Source organism: Myxocyprinus asiaticus, chromosome 5 (genome assembly GCF_019703515.2).
Source record: "Myxocyprinus asiaticus isolate MX2 ecotype Aquarium Trade chromosome 5, UBuf_Myxa_2, whole genome shotgun sequence".
NCBI classification, from domain to species: domain Eukaryota; kingdom Metazoa; phylum Chordata; class Actinopteri; order Cypriniformes; family Catostomidae; genus Myxocyprinus; species Myxocyprinus asiaticus.
The window spans coordinates 5,460,069-5,482,841 of record NC_059348.1 but is presented as its reverse complement, the minus strand read 5'-3'; the positions used below and the strand labels follow the sequence as shown (position 1 = coordinate 5,482,841).

The following is a 22,773-nucleotide window of genomic DNA, read 5'->3' as shown; positions in this document are numbered from 1 at the left end:
TGTTTTGAAATGAAAGAACATTTTGTGTTTTCATTTTAGATCTGATGGAGGTGAAAGAGGAAAATCAAGAACTAAATGAAGTGAAGGAGGAGAAACACAATCCGGATCAGACACTTTATAGTTTCAAAACTGAACAAAACTCTTTTAGTGACTCTCAGACTGAATCAGAAAAAAAACCCAGAAAAACAAGAGCCAAAAATTCTTTCATTTGCCAGCAGTGTGGGAATACTTTCACACAAAAAGGAAGTCTTAATAACCACATGAGAATTCACACTGGAGAAAGGCCTTACACATGTCAACAATGTGGGAAGAGTTTCATACGTAAAGCAGACGTTACAACACACATGAGAATTCACACTGGTGAAAAGCCTTTTATCTGCCATCAGTGTGGGAAGAGTTTCACTCAGGCTTGTATTCTCAAAAGACATCTGTCCTCTCACTCTAAAGAAAAGTCATATAGCTGTGATCAGTGCAGCAAAACATTTTCTTCAGCATCAGTCTTAAGAAAACACCAGAAAATTCATGCAATTGAGAAGCCGTACATGTGTTCACTTTGTGGAAAGAGTTTCTCTAAATCAGGACACCTGAAAGAACATGAGAGAGTGCATACTGGAGAGAAGCCGTACCAGTGCACTTCATGTGGGAAGAGTTTCATTACATCAAGAAGCCTGAAAGCACACGAGAGAATGCATACTGGAGAGAGGCCGTACCACTGCACTTCATGTGAGAAGAGTTTCATTAGGTCAGGAAACCTGAAAGCACATGAGAGAATGCATACTGGAGAGAGGCCGTACCACTGCACTTCATGTGGGAAGAGTTTCATTAGATCAGGTCACCTGAAAAAACATGAGCGAGTGCATACTGGAGAGAAGCCGTACCACTGCACTTCATGTGGGAAGAGTTTCACCGAATCAGGCTCTCTAGTAACTCATAGAAAAAGGCATTGTCCAGGGTTGTCACAGTGTCACAGTTAGCTTTTTAAACTAATTAAAAGAAAGTCAAAGCTCTAGGGTGCTTCTCATTTCTGAAATTGAACATTCTCATTTCCTTTAGGGGTGGGTAAAAATATCTCGAGTCTTAAATCCCACGATCGACTTTTACTCTACGTGCACTCCACTTCACTGAGAGTAAAAGTTCGGTTAAACTCGTTCTGTGTGTCCAAAGATGAGATCCACATGATCCATTTGACCCTGAATAATGTCTCTTTATATCCGTTCTGTTCTTTATCATCAGTTGTTGATCAAAAATCACAACAAAAAAAACATTTAATTCTAATCACGCATAGCACAGATGATATAAAGTCATTGAGTCTCTCTCGTTAGCATTACAGAAGTGCCATTTTTTAAAAGGTGTACTCAGTCAATTGTTTGAAAATGCTGTCTTGGATTTACACAGACACTGAGGCATGAATGCAGTATCATTCAAACACAGTTTGTTCTTATAGTTACAGATGCCATTTTTGAAATTCACTATTCATAGTCAGAGGTGGGTAGTAATGCACCTCATTTACTCCGTTACATTTACTTGAGTAACGTTTTGATAAACAAATTACTTTCAGAGTAGGTTTAAAAGTGGTTACTTCTTACTCTCACTCAAGTAAATTTCTAATGATTTTTTTTTACTTTTACTTCTTTACAGTGGGCGGGTTACTTTCGTTACATTACTGGGTTTAATTTTAGTTAATGTGTAATTTATTGAGAGATTATTGAATGGGACTTTTACGCTGAAGTTCACACAGCTGCGCGCGCTAAATAATAGTTTCGTCATGCAGTGCCTTCATTTAACTCCAAGACAAGCTGATATTTCAAGATTAAAATCATATCTCCAATTTAAAGCAGCACGCTGAGGTAAGTTTTGGCTCTAATGCTAACACGGGCTTTTCTGTGTAATGTGATGGTCATTTTCAGGGTAATTATGTAACTGGGTTCTTATGACATCAGTTTTTAAGTATACATTTTTAAATCTGCTACTATATATCAGTGCGCTTTGTCCCGCGTCCCGCATGCCATGAGCAGCATTTACGCATTTACCCCGTGCCCTCGCGAGGATACTGGAAACTATCGCAGCTACTTAAGGCGGATTAACTATAAATCCATGTAAACATCAAGTTAAGTGTAAATAAAAGCCTTGGTTCTGCTTTTCGCGTGATTGACAACTGTAGCGCGAACAGACAGCATTTCTGCGCGTGCACAGCGAGGTGCGTGGGGGGCGCGCGTGAGAGATGTGTGGGCGCGAGGCGATCTATGGTAATGAGAGTGGCTGTGTCCGAAATCATTCACACGTTCACTATTTCCTGTATAGTGAATGGCTGTTAGTGCACTATATCTCAGCAGTAAGTGAACGAAATGAGTGAGTGAATTTTCCTTTATTGTGATAGCTCAGCCATAATTTAATATTCTGTCATTATTTCCCTATCCTCATGTTGTTCCAAACCTGTGTGACACTTTACATTATGTGGAACACAAAATATGTTAGACAGAATGTTAGGGACTGACAGTCTCGCTCACCATTCACTTTCAAAATACGGAGGAAAAAACATTCACTGAAAGTAAATAGTGACTCAGGCAAACATTCTCTCTAATATCTCCTTATTGTGTTGCATGGAAGAAAGAAAGTCATACGGGTTTGGAACAACATGATGGTGAATGATGACAGAATTGCCATTAATAATAATAATAATAATTCTGTAATTCATGTTAAATGTGTATTATGTAATGGAATATAGGGGAGTTAACATCCATTATGTCATTTGTGAAAGTAACGAGTTACTACTTTAGTACTCTTTTAATTGGATACTTTATTACTCTTACTCAATTATTTATGTTAGTACTTTTACTTCTACTTGAGTAATTATTTTTTTAAAGTAATTGTACTTTTACTTGAGTACAGCTTTTAGCTACTCTACCCACCTCTGTTCATAGTCAGCCAGGATTCATTTAATTCCTAAGTAAAAGTGTCCAGTAACAGCGTTGTTACTGAGATTAAGCGATTAGTATACGGCTGGTCATGTGATTCTAACATGGCAGCACCCATGTGCAAACCCTCTCTATGTAGAATAAAAAAAACTTGTAAATGACTGAGTGCATCTATAAAGAGACAGTATCTTTTTTTAGCATGTGTTCAACAAATCAATACAGGGTAAGTGCACCCATCAAGCCCATGAAATTCATTAAGCCAACTTTCAACTTTGAAATAAAATAAAAAGAAACACAATTCTTTACGGATTTCTTCATATTTAAGTCAATGTATTTGTCAATGTATTTGTGTTATTTTCACTGCAAACCAATCAGATGACCCAAAATTAAGTTAGGACTGCCTTTCTGCAAGCATGCCCTAGCGACCACATGAGAAGAGGCAGAAAAACTTTGGTGTGAAGAGAACACATATTTCTAATTTGGGGGGGGGGTGTAATTATGCACAATTTACATACATTTAAGAGATTAATGATTCGTTCTATACATGTCATGAAATAGCAATCTGAGAATAAATACCCTTTATTTTGATTTAGCAAACAGACTACATGGCCTGCTCATTGCATTTTATTAAGTATAACCCAAAAGTAAACCATAAATAGTTTTTTATTTCATAGGTTTTTGGTTAATTAGCATTTATTTCAGGTGGGCTTAAACGGTACAAAAACCAAGCTGTCCAAGAGGAGTTTGAATGAGAATAGCAAATAATTTTTGTACATGAGCAGATATTTTTGTGTGAGGTTTTACTTGAGTTAATGCATTTTAACTCATAATACATGCACGCGCATTTGGTTCGCTTTATTCAGGCGTCTTCCAAATAGCTTTTTGGTGCCCTTGCACTGCGAGAAGAGAATGCTGCTTGAAATTTCACTGGGTAATTGTTTTTTTTTTATTTTTATTAATTTTCACAGTAATATTAGTTAATTCACATTAGTTTATTCTTTATTCAGCTGTTAGATTGACGTCAACTCAAAATGCTTTAATGTTTAGTATAAAACGATAATTTGGACCCTGAATTCTGATTGTAATCTGTTGTAAACTGACTATAAACACACCTGGAATAGCACATTCTGAATTTAAGTGTGAATGGACGAATTATTTATTCAGATTTTTTAAATATAATTCATTGAACTGCTTATTATAAATTGTCATTTTTGCATTATGTTGCTGTTGCTGCTGGTTTATAAAAGCAATAAGCCACTTAAGCTTTGAGTTGTGCCTAAGAACACCTGTAACGCAAGGACTTGGGTGTCTTTTATCATTGCTGTTTGAGCTGTTTTATAAAAACAATAATCCACAGACATCTGTGTGGTACAGTGATTTATCCATTTTTACGGTAAGAGGGTTTTAAGGCGCTCCGTGCTGCACATTGTACCAACGGCCCACACTTGTCCACACTTTGGTGACATAATGTTGCACAGATTCACATCTGAGCAGTTTCGAACGAAGTGCGCTCTTGAGCACCTTTCTGAATCCGAAAATGACAAATGGTCTCATGGGCATGCGCACATGGCAGCCATTGCAAGACTGCAGGTTTGCCATTTAGGAAGGGCCTAAGAACACCCCTTACCTGCCATAAAATCACTGTAACACACAACCTCTTGTGGCCTATTGCTTTATTAGATATTCCTTGTTCATTAAATGCCAATAGTTAGCTAAATAGACAGATAGTTATATGTTTTCAATGGTGATGAATGTATTTAGTCTGTTCACTAAATACAATTAAATTCACACCTACTGATGTATTTTGTATAATAAAGAATGAATTGTTTTGTTGCTGTAAATGTTAAAGTATGGGGCTGGGTATTGATCCAGATTTCCCAATTCAATTCGATTCAGATTCACAAGCTCTCGGTTCGATTCGATTCAATATCGATTCATATGGGTTTATTTCAGTTATAATGTCCCTTTTGCTTACATATAAAATAAGTTATCTCCCAACTAATGCTGTTAATTATACAGGGAACCTTTTAACTACATTAGGAAAATATTAATTTAGCTAATTATGTTTTATTACTTTTTCATCATTTTGGTCACATGTTGGCTTTTAAAAATGAACAAATAAATTATATAAGAAATAGCTTTCTGACTAGTGCTGTCCAATTGTTGAACGAATCGTTCTTTTGAACCGATTATCAGCAAGTAACCAGTCGAGCAGGTGTTGTACCTAAATCGGACTCCCCGGACAAATCATACTCCCCTTTGCGTGTACATGCATCTCAATGTTGATACACGGTGTAGCGAGCTTGAGTGCTCTTCTGTTTACCATAGCCGTTTACCACACCAAGAATATAAATGGAAGCGTTGTCTAAGCTCGTTGTCTAAATTCGTTTGGATAAAGGATGCAAAAAACATGGCAGATCGATTCAACTTAGAAACTGCCGAGGCTTCGACAGCATCAGGAATAAAGTTTTACGTTTAAAGATTACTCAGTTCTTTTTATTACCAGTTGTCAAAGCAAAACTGTTAATTTCACATTGAAATGAATGTCCTGCTGCCCGAGCTTTAGATCCAAAGAGGGGTGAAGATGGTTTTAAGTTCGATATTAGTTGGATATTCGCCTACGGCAGGTTAGGGACCGTCTGAAATTTCCAAACACTAAAATTCACAATTTTATTTTCACATTCTAAAGGTTGTAGTAACTTCCCAGAGGATAGATGGACTTACTACAGGTGAGATTATTACAGTATGATCAATTATATGATACAGAAATCAATTATTTTAGAAACAATTCTATACATTTCTGTTACTGTATCTGCTTCCTGTGGAGAGTAACAAATAAGTAGGACATTTGTAGTATTTATTGGTTCAAAAACTTCTCTTTTATAATGATCCCCAAGTTGTTATTTTAATGCTGTCATAAATTGTTTTCTAATCTTAGGTATATTCACTACATTTCCATTGACAAAATTTATTACAAATTCATAACAAATTTTCCACCAAAGAGGTTTATTGCAATTATTCTATTTTTTTATTCCTTCTGTAAGACTATTTTAAATTAATTTGGGATCTTCTTTAAAGAATGTGACAGGCAAGTCAATTTGCAGAGTTTTTCAATTTATTTCAGTAAATAGTAGTATTTTAATTAATGCTTGTTTCAGTCAGGACCACTTGCATCAAGTGTATAAATTTGACTGACATTTGAAGTAATCATTTTGTTGTATGGTTCTTTTCTGGGCTCTCACTGCCTGACATGCATGGGTAGAGCAGGGAGAACAGAACTAAATTTATAGTCAAAGTCCAATCAGCAGGCAAATTCATTAAATAAGGGTAAGAAAAATGTAAAGTAGCATTGGTCACAACAGGCAGAAAACCCAGATGAAAAAAGCCTTAATTCAGAGACACACAAGGAACATACAAAACTCCCTGAACAAGTAGCAGGAACAGACAGAAAGCAGATGATCTAACACATGATCTAGAAAAAAGCTAAATAACAAGCAGAGTATAAATTCATAGGGGAAAAGAAGACACTAGCACAATAATTCAGTGGGTGGAGGTAGAAAAAGCACAACGAACTACTAAAAGCAAAACAAAATATTTTAGTGAATTATTTCTAAAATAATTGAATACTGTATCATATAATTGATCATACTGTAATAATCTCACCTGTAGTAAGCCCGTCTATCCATTGGGAAGTTAGTACAACTTTTAGAATTTGAAAATATCATTTTGGTGAATTTTAGTATGATACTTAAGTTACTACAACATTCTGAATGTGAAAATGTATTTTACTGTTTTTTTTGTTTTTTTTTTCCATGTATAACTTTCACGTCAATTGAATGAATGAATGGCCACCTCCTACGTTTTAGCAGAGTGGGTGGAGTTTTCAGATGGTCCCTTACGTCCGCTAGGCAGTCAAAGCGCATCGGAGCATTTTCAGGCATAATTTTGCAACCACACCAAGTGTAGACTGTTCTGCGTCAAATTTTTGATGCCCATATAGTATAGTTATACACTCTTTAAACCAAGTGTGCTAATGACATCTGTCGCTGTCCTTTTCTGCATATCGTGGCCCCCTTCAGCATGTCGCGGCCCGTTTGGCCCCGTTTCGCAGCCAGCCCACAGTGAAAAGTCCCGGTTCTCCCTATGGCCAGTCTGCCCCGACCTCATTGATGATAACCCTTAAAAAGGCAAAGGATGTAAAGAAAGCTCAGATATTTTTTCAAAATCCTTCAGTATTTTCCAACACGTTCGGGCCCAAAAAGCATCGTCATGTATTTCTTCCAAATATTTTTTTTTTCTTTCAATTTTACATATTGTAGGCCTATAACTAATTAAACTAAAATTGAAAAGACAGGAACACTTGCTTTGAGGTCAGCTGCCATTTTAAAAATGGCTGCCATGTTACTTAAAGAGAAAAAGATTGATGAGTTCATGTATGCTAGAGTTACAAAGTCACTTGACTTCAGTATGTGCAGGGAAACCCCCTTCCCCCACACAGACACATTACATTTATGCTGCTGACACACCTTGTTATGGAGGATGTGCCTTCAAAACAGTTGACTGTAGCTTCAATAGGATGGGTTTACCAGGGGGGAGTATAATTTGTAATGCCAAACTATTTAATTGAATTTAATGATTGCAAGATTCATTTGCTTTACCATATCCCAATCAGAAGATATGTATTTTGTCTGATATCCAAAACCTGTTTACACAGTTCTGTCTGATATCCAAAACTAGTCAAACAAGCCAAAACCACTTAACACTGAATTTTGTCTGATATCCAAAACTAGACATGTCAACTCTTCTACCTGCCCAAGAGGCAGGCAGAGGCCAGGGAAGAGCAGGAATTAGGAGACGAAGTGATGGTAAAAATGAACAGAGTTTGTTGAATAATCTTAGTTGCATCTTTCTCAATGCTCAGTCTGACTGGTCAGTCCAGCATAAATTCAATTAATGTTTTTATACCAAAGCAGAGGCAATGGAAAATTACTGTTTCACAACATCATCCTGTGACATTGAAAACCTTGAGATGGAGATATTCCCTTATCTCTTAACTTACTTGTGAAGACAATACAGCACTCAACAAAAGATTAAACGGTAATATAAACATAATATAAAATGAAAAGTTATATTAAATATATATAAGATGAAATGAGTAAATAAAGTAATATGAAAGAGAAATAGAAACAACATAAAGTACAACACAGATGTATGTTTGCTCTCTTCAAGCCGCACACATATAGGTTGCTATTAAGAACTCAGTTTAGATCCTTAGATCCTTCACAAATAAGATGTGAACAAATATCTTTAATAGTAATGAACGCTTACCCCATACTTTTTTAAAAATATTTTTATTTATATATTCTATATAAAAGGAATCTGTGATAGTGTCTATGAAATGGAAATACTGACAGACACAAAACACAATTAACAGTAAGACTTTAAGAGTTTAACAGCAGGTGTAATGTTAACATTGTGGAAATATACTCCCCCCTGGTAAACCCATCCTATTGAAGTTACAATAAAATGCTTTTGAAGGCACAGCCTGCATAACAAGATATCAGCAGCATAAATGTAATGTGTCTGTAAAATTACTCAAATAAATATGGAAAAGGGGGTTTCTCTGCACATACTGAAGTCATATTACTTTGTATTAATCTCTGGCATACATGAACTCATCAATCATTTTCTCTTTAAGTAACATGGCAGCAGTTTTTAAAACGGCAGCTGACCTCAAAGCAGTTGTTCCTGTCTTTTCAGTTTTAGTTTAATACCACTATAGGCCTACAATATGTAAAATTGAAAGAAAAAAAAAATTTCTTTGAAAGAACACATGACAATGCTTTTTGGGCCCTAATGTGTTGGAAAATACTGAAGAAATTAGATAACAAATATCTGAGCTTTCTTTACATCCTTTGCCTTTTAAAGGTTTATCATCACTGAGGTGACTAATAATTTGGTTTATTTCTGTTTTTCTTTTTATATTGTAAACAACTTTCAAAAATGTGGGAATATGCCATCTACAGGCCTATTGTTACACTGCAAACATTTAATAGCCTCCTATATCACACAATGTATGAGAATATACATTTCTATATGCTTATGTGATTAAATATTATTATTTTTAATGACATTCATATGCAGGAAAAGAGTGAATAATACAGTACGTTACTACGAAACACATTGTCAATTAATAAGAAATGTCAACAGCACAAACGTCTTGGATCAGAAGCTCGGGCAGCAGGACATTCATTTCAATGTGAAATTAACAGTTTTGCTTTTACAACTGATAATAAAGAGAACTGAGTAAACTTTAAACTTAAAAGTTTATTCGTGATGCTATCAAAGCCTCTGCAGTTTCTAAGTTGAATTGAACTGTCATGTTTTTTGCATCCTTTATCCGAACGAATTCAATTTCTGCTTGATAATTTAAGCTTAGACAAGGCTTCCATGTACATTCTTGATGCTAGCTGTGTGGAAAAATATAGATAAATGGCTATGGTAAACAGAACAGCACTCAAGCTCGCTACACCGTGTATCAACTTTGTGACGTGCGTGCACATGAAGGGAATTATGATTTGTCTGGGGAGTCCAATTTCGGTACAACATCGGTTCACAACAACAAACTGAATTGAACTTTAGTTCCGGGTTGACGACACAAGACGCACAGCTGAAGTACATGCACTTGCTTTGCAGCATGTTGACTGATCTGTTTAATATGATAAATACAGTGCTCACTCCCTCTGCCACCTCTTGTCTTGATGCTACACCTGAAAATTGTGTAGCATTTTTGTATTTTTTTTATTGGTAAGGTTGATGCTTTATGATCTTGCATTACCATTAGTAATCATGACCCCTCTGAACCAGTGACTTGTTCTGTTTTGTTTGATCAGTTCAAACCTATATCTCTCACTAAGTTGATAGAGATAGTCCAATAGATAAAGCCTACCACCTCTTCTGTTGATTTTATTCCTGCTTGGCTCCTCAGAGAGGTGCTGGACTTGGTTCTAGTGTGTTGACTATTATGAATAGCTCCTTATATAATGGCATTGTTTCATCCTGCTTTAAGCAAACAGTGATCTAGCCACTTCTAAAGAAGCCAAATTTGGATACTACCAACCTCAATAATTTCCGGCCCATTTCTAAACTGCCATTTTGATCAAAAATCATGGAGAAAATAGTTTTTTCTCAACTCTCTTCATTCTCCATTCACTTTGGATTCTGGTAGACCTGCAGTTTTAATGTTGCTTTATCTTAGTGCTGCTTTCAATACAGTTGATCATACTATCCTCCTAGAACTTATTAGGTGTGAAGTTGGTATTAAAGGCACAGCCTTAGATTGGTTTACATCTTACCTTTCAGATAGAACTCTTGAGTGTCAGGATTGAGAATTCTTCCTTCCTTCTGCACCTTTCACTTGTGGGGTACCTCAAGGTTCCATTTTAGGCCCGATTTTATTTTCTTTATATATGCTTCCCCTGGGTTAAATTTTTAGGAAATATAACATTTCAAATCATGATACACAGCTGTATGTCCCACTTAGTTATGATGATTCATATGCCCATGCGTTCTTGTCTCGATGATCGGTTTTATCTGAGCCAGTGCAAATCTGTGCCTGCCAACTGGTGCCGTTCTTCCCAGAGCTGCAAGGACAGCTCACTAAGACGTGGCATTCACTGTACTCTGTGTGAACACTCGTCTCGGGGGCAGCATTCTGCACGACTATAGACCGTGCTGAGCAGCATTGGTTTACTGTGATTCCCCTGGTGGAAGAGGCAGTAGCGGCCCACTTGTGCCCCTCCTCTACCCCAGCATGGAAGACCAGACCTGCGCACCCATCCAAACCCTGCAGGTTAACATCTGCATTCTTGGGCAAAGCCTATGGAGCGGTGGATTAGGCAAGTTTACCAGGCTGACCTGCTCAGGGAAATGGACGCATATGGGCCAGACTCTTGAGTCCTTCATGGAGCGGCGCCGCACCACTGATATGCCGCTCCAGTCTACCAAAATCACCACCCAAGCCATTCGCAGGTCGATGGGTAGCCTGGTGTCTGTGGAACCACATAAATGGCTTAATTTCTCATAGATGCGTGACAAAGACAAAGCTATGCTGTTGAAATGCCCCAGTTTCTCGCCATAAGCGCCTTCACCGAAAGGTTTCAGATAGCTCAGAAACAGTTGCAGGCATACAAACACCTCTTGCCTCGTCGCCTAAGAAGATGGACATGGAGCCTCCAGTGAGGTCCCAGTGGCCTTGGCCAAGATGCAAGATTGCGGCCCTGAGGAGCCCTTGTCCCGGCAGAAGGCCTCCCGCCAAAGCAGAGCAGTGTTCCTGGTGCCACCGGCATGAAGAAGGGATCTGTTCGTTCCAGCCACCAAAAGGACCTGGACCATCTCTCCGTGTCCTTGCAGAGCTTCATTTGCCTTCCCAGATGGTTCCCAAGATTGAAAAATGTATTGTGTATGCATTGTTGGCTCTGTGCTAAAAGAATTTCACAAACCAACAAAAGCAGCGGGCCATGATATAATTGCTCGGGGCACAAACATATTACAAAAACTCTTTTCCTACTCCATGTCTTAACAAAATAACTACACGACCGCTCACCGAGGGCAAGCAGTGCGCAAACACCTGTGGGGTTCCCTGTGTCCTCTGGCTCGCTATGCAGATGTGTGGAGTATACTTCGGGGCATTTCCAGGTGGATGCCTAGAACAAACAAACATGGCTATGAGCTACAGTTTCACGAGGCGGCCGCCTCGTTTCAACTACGTCATTTCCCCCACCGTGATGCAGCGGTTCTCAGCTCAGAGGTACTGAGTTTCCTCACGAAAGATGTAATGTAGGCGATACCGACGGATGATGCTCAGAGTGGGCTTTACAGCTGCTATATCCTAATCGGCCAAAAGGATGGCGCTCCATTTTGGATTAAAGACGCTTGAACCGAACACTCGCAAAGTTTCTATTCAAAATGGTTGCTCAGAGACAGATTTTGTCTCACTTACGTCCTCTGGACTGGTTTGTGTCGATCGACCTGAAGACGCATATTTTCATGTACACGAGGCCCTTGCACAAGCCATTCTTGAGATTTTCCTTCAAGGGGACTGCTTACCAGTACAAAGTCCTGCACTTTGGCTTGTCCCTAGCTCCTTGCACATTCATGAAATGTGTCGATGCTGTGCTCGCTCCTTTGAGGCTGAGCGGCATTCACGTCTTGAGTTACCCAACGACTTGTTGCTTTTAGCACAGTCAGAGGAAATTAAGAGACCTGTTGCTTGTGCTTTTGGAGCGTTTGGGACTCGGAGTCAACCGGTCGTAGAGCGTACTGACGCCCAGTCAGTTGATAAACAACATATAAAACTAGGGCTACTAATCATTAGATCTCTTTCTACCAAAGCACTAATTGCAAATGAAATTATTATAGATCATAGTTTGGATGTGCTCTGTTTGACTGAAACCTGGCTTAAACCAGATGAATATATTAGTTTAAATGAATCTACTCCCCCAGGTTATTGTTATAAACATGAGCCTCATCTGAAGGGTCGAAGAGGAGGTTTTGCTACAATTTACAGTGACGTTTTTGGTTTTACTCAGAGGACAGGATATAAGTTTAAGTCTTTTGAACTAATAATGCTTAATATGACACCGTCAGATATAAATAAAAAATCTCTGTCATCTTTTGCCCTTGCTACACTATATAGATCACCCTGGCCTTACTCTGGTTTCCTTGGTGAATTTGCAAATTTACTATCTGATCTAGTAGTTAATGTAGATAGAGCTTTAATTGTTGGTGACTTCAACATTCACATAGATAATGAAAATTACACATTGGGATTAGCATTTATTGATATTCTCAACTCACTTGTCAGACAAAATGTGACAGGACCAACTCATCACCATAATCATACGCTAGATTTAATTCTGTCATATGGATTTGATGTTGATACTATAGAAATTCCACCACAGAGCGATGACATCGCAGATCATTACCTCATCTCTTGTTTGTTGAGATCAGCTAATGTCACTCAATCTACACCATGCTATCGTTCAGGTAGAACTATTCTTTCAACCACTAAAGATAGCTTCACTAATAATCTTCCAGAATTGTCTCACATACTCAGTAAGCCAAAAAGTCTAAAAGAACTTGATGAAATAACAGAAAATATAAATACAGTCTTCTCTAGCACTCTTGATAGTGTCGCCCCCTTTGATTAAAGAAATATGTAAATTTGTTTATTTTCTCCCCTTTTCTCCCCAATTTGGAATTCCCAATTCCCAATGCGCTCTAATTCCTCATGGTGTCGTAGTGACTCGCCTCAATCCAGGTGGCGGAGGACAAATCTCAGTTGCCTCCACATCTGAGACCGTCAATTCGTGCATCTTATCACATGGCTTTGTTGCGTTAGTTACAAGAGTACGGATGCTGAGAAATGAATCGATTATTTGGAGTCTTCAGAGAGGGAATTAACCGCTAATCCACCTGCGACCAAAGTTGATTTGGAACGTGTTCTTGAAAAGCTTGAAGATCTTGAGAATAGAAGCTGCAGGAATAACGTCAGAATTGTTGGAATTCCTGAGCATGAGGAGGGCAGAGATATGGTGAAATTCCTAGATGATTTCTTCCCGAGTCTGCTCGACATAACAGGCCACAAGCTGGAAATCGAGCGAGCTCACAGAGTCCCTGCTCGGAGATCTGCTGAGGGAAATAGGCCCCGATCGATTCTGGCCAAATTTCTGTGGTCATCCGATAAAGATCTCATGTTGCGCCAGGCGAGGAGCAAAGGAAAGCTTTTTTGGAAGAACCATAATATTTCTTGTTCCCGGACTTTGCGAGCTCGACAAGAGAGAAACGCGATCGGTTCAGGGAATGCAAGAAACTCTTACATCGGCGAAAGATCACTTTTGCTCTAATGTTCCTGGCCATACTGAGAATAGAAACGATGGACGGTCGCAAAGTATTTACATGTCCCAATCAAATAATGTCTTTAATTGAATCAGTGGATGAGTAAACCATTGGGTGTTTCTCATGTGAGTGGGTCGACTCGCTGTACTTACTCTTGAGGAAGCTGGGCGACATTTTGGTGTCTTTTTGCATTGGCTCCGCCTAGCAGCTGGAGTTTGATTGGTGAATAACACTTTCCTTAAAGAAGCTTTTGCATTGACGTAAGATTACTTTTGCATGGAAGTTCCTGGCCAGTTTGAGAGTGGACACTATGGATGACCGCAAAATATCTACATGCTCACACAAAGGATGTCTTTTATAAAGTTGACGGATTGAGTAAGTCATGGTATATACTTTTATGCGGCCTCCGAGTGAATTGACTTGACCATCCGGGAAAACGGGATGTTGGTTTCGTTTCTTTTTCTGTTGGCTCCGCCTAGCGGCTGGAGCTTGTGCCGTTTATGGGACACTGGAATGATTACGTCATCTGCTGAACTCATAACAGCTGGCTCACTGAACATTCTTTTATCAATCCGTGAAACTGAACGGTTTTATTTCAGCTGAAATTTGTTTTGTGGAGGATCACACCTTTAAAACAGATCTGTGAATTAATCTACATGTTCTGTGTTCATTCTTCCTTTTGGCTGGGGGTTATTTTACAAAGTATTTTCTGTTATGTAATTTTGCCTCACAAATTTGTGAGTAAAACCATTCCCTCAGTGAAATCTGCTGGTGGTGAAATATTTACCTCGGCCATTGATATTAATAATGCTTTTAAAGAATTCTATCTTGATCTTTATAGTTTCATGTCTTCGTCTACTGATGAAGATATTAGAAAATTTGTGGAACCATTAGATTTCCCTAAATTGGCGACTGAGCAAAAAAAATTCTCTCGATTCTGAGATAACCTTGGAGGAGCTTGGCAAGGTTATTAAGGCCTTGCCTACAGGCAAGGCTCCGGGGCCTGACGGCTTTGCTGCTGTGTTTTTCAAATCTTATGCTACAGAACTGGCTCCACTTTTGTTAGAAGTTTATAATATTTTATGTGCACCCAGGGTGTGAAATAGCACCCGCCACCCGCAAAATGTGACGAGGCTCAATCCAGTTTGCGAGCTCCTCGTTCAAATGCAGGTGTTTCATGCGCGAGTAATTTTGCTCATCTACCCGCAACAGGTGGGGACCTGTAAGACATCTCGGAGTGACACATGACAAGAAATGCTGTTAGTCAAAAAGACGCGCTTGAAGAAACACACTTTATTATATATTTAGGAACAGACAAAATAAAAGCCATCAATGCTCGTGTCTGATTCGCTGTTTGTTCAGAGGCGTGCAGCGGGACACTGTCTCGTGGAGCAAGCGCAGAGAGTTTTCACTCTTTTTTTTTTCTCTGTTTCAGTCGACTGAAAACTGTTTGGAAGAATAATGTAATCAATGAGAATGCTGCAAATGATCTCCAATCATCTCGTGAGGTGCTGCGAGTTTTGCTTTATTTCCACAGAACAGCTCGCTCTAACACAACTCTGCAGGTACATTAATAAATACAGGGATCTTTGTATTAAAGAAACAAAGATGAAAGTGATTAAATCATAAAGTAATACAAGACAGGTTCACCTTGAACCTAAAATTAAGTTCTATTTTATTTTCTTTAGGTAGCATTAACTGTATTACCAAAACACAAAAACATTCGATAAGAGCACACATTTGGCAGCATTTTTTTGAAACACAAGGGAATTTGTTAGGCTTATTTATTATGATGATTATTATAATTATCTTTACATTTATTATTGTCTTTAGTTCTTAATTTGTATGTGTTAGTAATTTTTCACCTGTTGTGATACTTGCATAATGGCAAATGGCACCGTTGGAGATGGTAAATGTTTGGATTTGGGTAGAGGGTTATATATACGATTTTTTTTAATCACTTCGTTATTTTAATGCTTTTTTCATTTCATTTAAAGTGCAATTTAATTTTAAAAGCAAAATCAATAAAGCAAAAATATTCATCGACCTTGGGGGTTGACCATATAATCGGATATCGCGATATTTTAAATAGATTATCATTAAAATATTTTTTACATATCGCCCAGCCCAAAAGGGAAGTTAAATTTTTCATGAACAATTGTAAAATGAAGTAATTTTATGGAGACCCGCAAAAACACGTGTACTCAATTCCATATTGCAACATGTTACCTATGAATTTTTGCATATTTGTTTTTGAGTAGTCATAATGTAAACATATTATTTTATTGAAAAATGTTGTTTTTTGAAAATAGTAAATTATTCGTTTGTGGTATGGCTCTTTCAAAAAAATGCATCAACCAAAAATTAAAAAATTGTCTCCTTGGTGAAAAAATGTTCCCGACCCCTGGTATAGACAAATGGTGATGACAAATTAGCTGTCCTCATCTGGAGTTTGACCTCTCTTAAAATATTTTTATATGCTCATTCTGAAAAACAGGGAACAAACTAGGGATGTCAGTTTCAGCTTTTTATTCTAACATCGGCAGTAATATTATCTGTTTGCTCTTGTACACTGATGATGATAAATTGTGTGTGGAGTAGTGGATAAATGCAGTGGATACATTTAATGTTAGTTAACATTACTTACCTCAAATATTTGTCGTCCTCCTCAACCAAATAACGTTATACGGATCCAGGAATACTCCAGTGCATATATCTGCGAGTGTGTGAGCGCGTGAGTTTACAACAGCGGGTGAGGAGCTGACTGGCGCGCGCGAGAGAGCGCAAAACACAACCTTTTATTTTATGTTATTATGAGACTGAGAAGTGCAAAAATATTTTAGATGAGAAGTGTAAAAATGTTTTTGGTTCATTATGAGACCGTGGCAGGGCAAATTAGACTGTGGCGGGCCACCAGAGTCTAGTCAAGTAATGGGAAACACTGCCTAAAATATGTTGCTTATAAGTGTTTGCTTCAGCCAGAGAAGGCACGGTACAAGCGTATGTGTGCACATGATCAGGATGGTACCACCTCTGCCTCATTTTGAGCCAGGAAAAACCCCGCATAGAACTGTCAGGGGGGATCTAGAAACTGAAAATGGTCATGTCAGAGACTTTCAGCATTTTCTCCACATCCATCATGCTGATGAAACCCTTGACAGCTATTTAGAGGGTGCAGGTACTGCCAACCAAAGGACTGAATACCGGTGGGGGGTTCTGCATGAGGAATGTATGGAATTTTGGATTTCCTTGTTTTCGGACCTCAAAGACAACAGATTTTTCGACGGCAGATTCTTGGACAAAAGTCTGCTCCAGCTCTGCTGCATGGGTTAATCAGATATGATCCTTTGATGGGGATTTTAACAAAGCAACCTCACGCGTGAACTGCCCAAATACAAACAGCACATTAAATGCCCAACCAGAGACAGAAATATACTGGATCATTGCTACACAACAATAAAGTATGCATATCGCTCTGTTCCTAGAGCACCTTTGGGACTATCTGATCACTGTCTGGTTCATCTTCTTCCAACCTATAGACAGAAATTAAAATCTGCTAAGCCTGTATTAAGGACTGTAAAGAGATGGACCAACGAAGCAGAGCTGGAACTACAAGCCTGCTTTGACTGCACTGATTGGAGTGTTTTTGAGGCAGCAGATACCAATCTGGACGAGCTCACAGATACTGTTACATAATATATCAGTTTTTGTGAGGATATGTGCATTCCTACTAGGACTTATTTAACATTTAACAATGACAAACCATGGTTTACAGTGGAACTCAGGCAGCTTCGTCAGGCCAAAGAGGATGCTTACAGGGGTGGGGATAAAGTCTTGTACAATCAGGCCAGGAACACACTGATTAAGGGAATCAGAGTGGCTAAAAGAAGATTCTTTGAGAAGCTGAAAAACAAGTTTTCAGCTAACGACCCTGCATCAGTGCGGAGTGGTGTGAAACAGCTTACGAATTACAGGACTCCTGCCCCCAACCCTGTGGTGGACCAACAACTGGCTGACGACCTGAATGTGTCCTACTGTAGATTTGAAAGGCCCAATCTCACACCCCACACCCACCCTGACCTTCACTTCACACAAACACAAACTCCTCCTGCAACCCTCCTCCTCCCCCCTCCTGCTACTCAACCTGCAATTAAGATCTGTGAAGATGATGTGAGCCGCGTCTTTCGACAACAAAGGATAAGGAAAGCACAGGGCCCAGTTGGTGTTTCACCTGCATGTCTTAGATCCTGTACTAACCAGCTGGCCACCATCTTCACACAGATCTTCAATAGATCACTGGAGCAGTGTGAAGTCCCATGCTGCTTTAAATGTTCCCCTATCATCCCCATCCCAAAGAAACCAAAAATCACAGGAATTAATGACTACAGACCTGTCGCCCTGACGTCTTTGGTCATGAAATCATTTGAGAGACTGGTGTTGGCCCACCTGAAGAGCATCACTGGACCCTTTCTAGATCCCCTTCAATTTGCTTATCGAGCAAACAGGTCTGTGGATGATGCAGTCAACATGGGATTGCATCATATCCTGCAACATCTGGACAGAGGACATATGCAAGGATACTTTTTTGTGGACTTCAGTTCGGCTTTCAACACCATCATCCCAGCTATACTCCAGAATAAATTACACCAACTCTCTGTTCCCATGTCTATCTGTCAGTGGATTACCAGCTTTCTGACAGACAGGCAGCAGCTTGTGAGACAGGGGAAACTCACTTCCAGCACCTGTACAACCAGCACTGGTGCCCCCCAGGGATGTGTGCCCTCCCCACTACTCTTCTTCCTCTACACCAATGACTGCATCGCCAAGGACCCCTCTGTCAAGCTCCTGAAGTTTGCAGACGACACCACCGTCATCGGCCTCATCCGAGATGACGATGAGTCTGCATACAAAAGGGAGGTTAAACAGCTGGCTGTCTGGTGCAGTCAAAACAACCTTGAGCTGAAAAGGCTCAAAACGGTGGAGATGATTGTGGACTTTAGGAGGAACACCCCAACACTGACCCCCCTCACCATTCTAAACAGCACTGTGGCAGCAGTGGAGTCATTCAGGTTCCTGGGCACTACCATCTCACAGGACCTGAAGTGGGAGACCCACATTGACTCCACTGTGAAAAAGGCCCAGCAGAGGTTGTACTTCCTTTGCCAACTGAGGAATTCAACCTGCCACAGGCGCTGCTGATACAGTTCTGCACGATATTAACATTGCAAGCGTTTAACAGCCAATTAACAGCCAAATTGTGATGGCTAGACGGCTGAGTCAGAGCATCTCCAAAACCACAGGTCTTGTGGGGTGTTCCTGGTATGCAGTGGTTAGTACCTACTAAAAATGGTCCAAGGAAGGACAACCGGTGAACGGGTGACAAGGTCATGGGCGCCCAAGGCTCATTGATTCACGTGAGGAGCAAAAGCTAGCCTGTCTGGTCCGATCCCACAGAAGAGCTACTGTACCACAAATTGATGAAAAACTTAATGCTGGCCATGACAGAAAGGTGTCAGAACACACAGTGCATCATAGCTTGCTGTGTATGGGGCTGTGTAGCCGCAGACCGGTCAGAGTGCCCATGCGGACCCCTGTCCACCGCCAAAAGCGCCTACAATGGGCACGTGAGCATCAAAACTGGACCATGGAGCAATGGAAGAAGGTGGCCTGGTCTGATGAATCATGTTTTCTTTTAGACGATGTGGACAGCCAGGAGCGTGTGCGTCGTTTACCTGGGGAAGAGATGGCAGCAGGATGCACTATGAGAAGAATGCAGGCCAGCAGAGGCAGTGTGATGCTCTGGGCAATGTTCAGCTGGGAAACTCTAGGCCCTGTCATTCATGTGGATGTTACCTTGACACGTACCACCTACCAAAAGATTGTTGCAGACCACGTACACCCCTTCATGGCAACGGTATTCCCTGATGGCAGTGGCCTCTTTCAGCAGCATAATGTGCCCTGCCACACTGCAAAATTTGTTCAGGAATGGCTTGAGGAACATGACAAAGAGTTCAAGGTGTTGACTTGGCCTCCAAATTCCCCAGATCTCAATCCGATTGAGCATCTATGGGATGTGCTGGAGCAACAATTCCGATTCATGGAGGCCCCACCTCGCAACATACAGGACTTAAAAGGATCTGCTGCTAAAGTCTTGGTGCCAGATACCACAAGACACCTGCAGAGGTCTTGTGGAGTCCATGTTTCGACGGGTCAGAGCTGTTGTGGCAGCATGAGGGTGACCTACACGAAATTAGGCAGGTGGTTTTAATGTTGTGGCTGATCGGTGTATATTAATATAGAAGTATGATATAAGTATTATATTAATAAATAAGTATTATTTACTTTTAATATTTGTAGTATTTTAAAGATTAAAGTATTACAAAATAATTGCAGAATTTTGCAAAATTAGCTGTAAAAAGAAAGGGCATCTTGTGGAGCACTTGCTTCTGTTTCACACATGACAAAAAAAGATGGAGCACAAGCTGATCCTGAATAAATTATTTAATCAATTACAATAATGACAATTGTGCATGCGCACAATTTTATTTTTTACTCTGTGCTTTATAATAACAAAGCAAATCTATCATTTCCCTACAGTTTGTGAGCTGCTGAGCATGACTGAAATCAAAAGACAACAATAATAGTCTTATAATGAGTTTCAATAAAGTCCGTACGTTTTCATGTATAAAAGTGTGTCTATATATCAATTCACTTCAGTAAAATGTTCTAAGAACACAGCAGATATGTCACGGCTCTGGTTTGTTTGCCGGTTTATTCTGTTTGTTTTGTGATTGTTCCCGGGGAAACGCTGATCATGCCACTGATTAGCGTGCCGAACAACACCTGTTCTACTCTAATTAACTCCCTACTTAATCCCTGTGTGTTCTTACTGTCTTTGCTAGATTATTGTGTGATGTCAAGCAACTAAACAAGTTGGTGCTGTCTCGGGTATCTGTTTGGTTGCCTGTATTTTGTTGGGAGTATGGTTACCTTCCAGCTTGCAGCCGGTGCTGGGATCTTTATACTTTGCTAGCACAGTTTATGTTGTTATTTATTGTGAATAAGTCCTTTTAACTGTTCTTCTTCTTTTGGGTCCCTTTGTCTCACTCTTGCTCTGACACAGATCTATCTTTTTTTTTTCCTACAGTTTGTTGACTGCACACCAACATGGAGGTAAAAAGCAGGAGCTGATATAAAAAAATAGCTTTACATATTAACATGGATCTAGTAATCTGCTTAAATTGGCATAAACAACCGACCAAACTATTACCTCACAAACATAATTTAAAAAGCATTACTTAATGAAGACTCATGTGCTGATATAAACTCCACTTACAATGTGTGCTTAAAAGCAGGATCCTTTCTTTTTTTTTCTGCAATGCATTTCATGTAATGCTGCAAATGAAGAATGATAAACTGATAAATAACTCTCATTTGTGTGTTCCTCATCTCTAGATTATTCATTTAGATCATCAATGCTGATAAAAAACATGGATAAATGAGCATTGTTGAAAGCAACTTTGTAGAAATGAATGGAGCCGCGTTGATTAGACTGTCTTACTGACGGCCTATTACGTAAAGGTTGTTTTGGCTCATGAAACTCACCTGTGATTGGCTGGATGGTCACTCAATCAGCCCAAAGTAACAAAACGTAAAGAATATTGTATACAAATCCACCATTTGGACTCTGCATGGGTTTAGCTTGGAAAAGTGCGGGGGACAAAAATCACCTTTTTAAAGAGGCCAGGGGTGTGGTTGCTATGCCCTTGGCTACACGCAATGTAATATCTGTTCACAGAAAATTAATAAGTCTTCAAAGCATGAAGAATTTAGAATACATGTTAACTTCTAAGAAAAATAGCTAATACTTCAGTCTATAAATTATTTCAGGAGCTCAGGTTTTTCACAATAAGTACAGTATATACATTTATACTGTGTGTTTGATACATGTTGACATTATAAAAGTTTGTAAATTTTCTGTCTGAATGTTTGAATATTATTTAAAGTTTGGTCTGTTATAGTTTGACAATTTTTTTGTCCATTTTGCATGTCAAGTAAAAGACATTATTTTTATTGACTAAAATAATTTATGAATGAATGAATATGACATGAAGAAATATTGACTATTTTTAAAAGATATTTTCATCAAAAGATTAAAACTATGACTAAAGCGAAAAACTGTGAAAAAATTATCACTGGTACAGCCTCAGTTGATAAAGCAAGTGAAACTGTAATAACACTGTAAACTAAAAACATAAAAGCAATGATGATAAATAACACTGTAAACTAAAAACATAAAAGCAATGATGATGGGGATAAAAAAAAATACTTGATTAAACAAAATAATATGCTTACATATGCAATATAACTATTACAACAAGTCTTACATATCAGTTACAATGCATAGTAACTTCCTCCAACAACGTAGATACATTGCAAATGGTAAACACATGGGTAATGTTCGATTCATAAAAGCATGACAACCCTACAAGACAAAATACTGCATCCAAGCATTATAGCAGATAAACAGCTTCGCCAAATGGATAACCGATAAACATCCATCTAGACTGCAGCGATGCCGTCCTGAACTGTGTGTGTTACTTAAATGAGCTGAACAACATCCTCAGACGGAACATGTCACAGTCGGTACTTCTTTCCTGTGTTTACGGACATGATGTAATGAGGCAAGGAGGAACGACATAAGCCTGTGATTTCGTGCCAACAGCTCAAAATACAAATCATTTTTATATGCTTACCGAAGTGAACCGATTGTTTATGTACTTAATCAATACTGGCAATTTGTTCATTTTTAACCAAAAAATCTTACGTAGTGCAGCTTTAATGAACAGAATGTCTTAAAAACATGGCATATAAACCATACATACATACAGTAAACAGTGAAACATGACTAGTATGACTATCTCTTTTTGGCTATTGTGTTATAAATATAACTACCGTT

At 39.0% G+C, this 22,773-nt stretch overlaps 1 protein-coding gene and 1 long non-coding RNA gene across 6 annotated transcripts in view; both read left to right on the top strand.

Annotated features, from left to right (window-relative positions):
• The window catches only part of LOC127440722 (zinc finger protein 721-like), a 180,022-nt gene that overhangs the window by 5,525 nt on the left and 151,724 nt on the right, over positions 1-22,773 (top strand). Inside the window, exon 4 of one of the 5 annotated variants that reach the window (XM_051697498.1) lies at positions 244-961. The exons of 3 other annotated variants lie outside the window; for them this stretch is intronic. In XM_051697498.1, the coding sequence (XP_051553458.1) occupies positions 244-961 (718 nt within the window). Of the gene's footprint in view, positions 1-39; positions 962-22,773 lie in introns of all 5 variants that reach the window. One more of the 5 variants, XM_051697496.1, reaches the window with a different exon arrangement.
• On the top strand, positions 974-21,226 carry LOC127440931 (uncharacterized). The gene is made up of 3 exons (XR_007897241.1): positions 974-1,847; positions 15,250-15,379; positions 20,962-21,226. It is a non-coding gene; the product is annotated as an uncharacterized LOC127440931 (long non-coding RNA).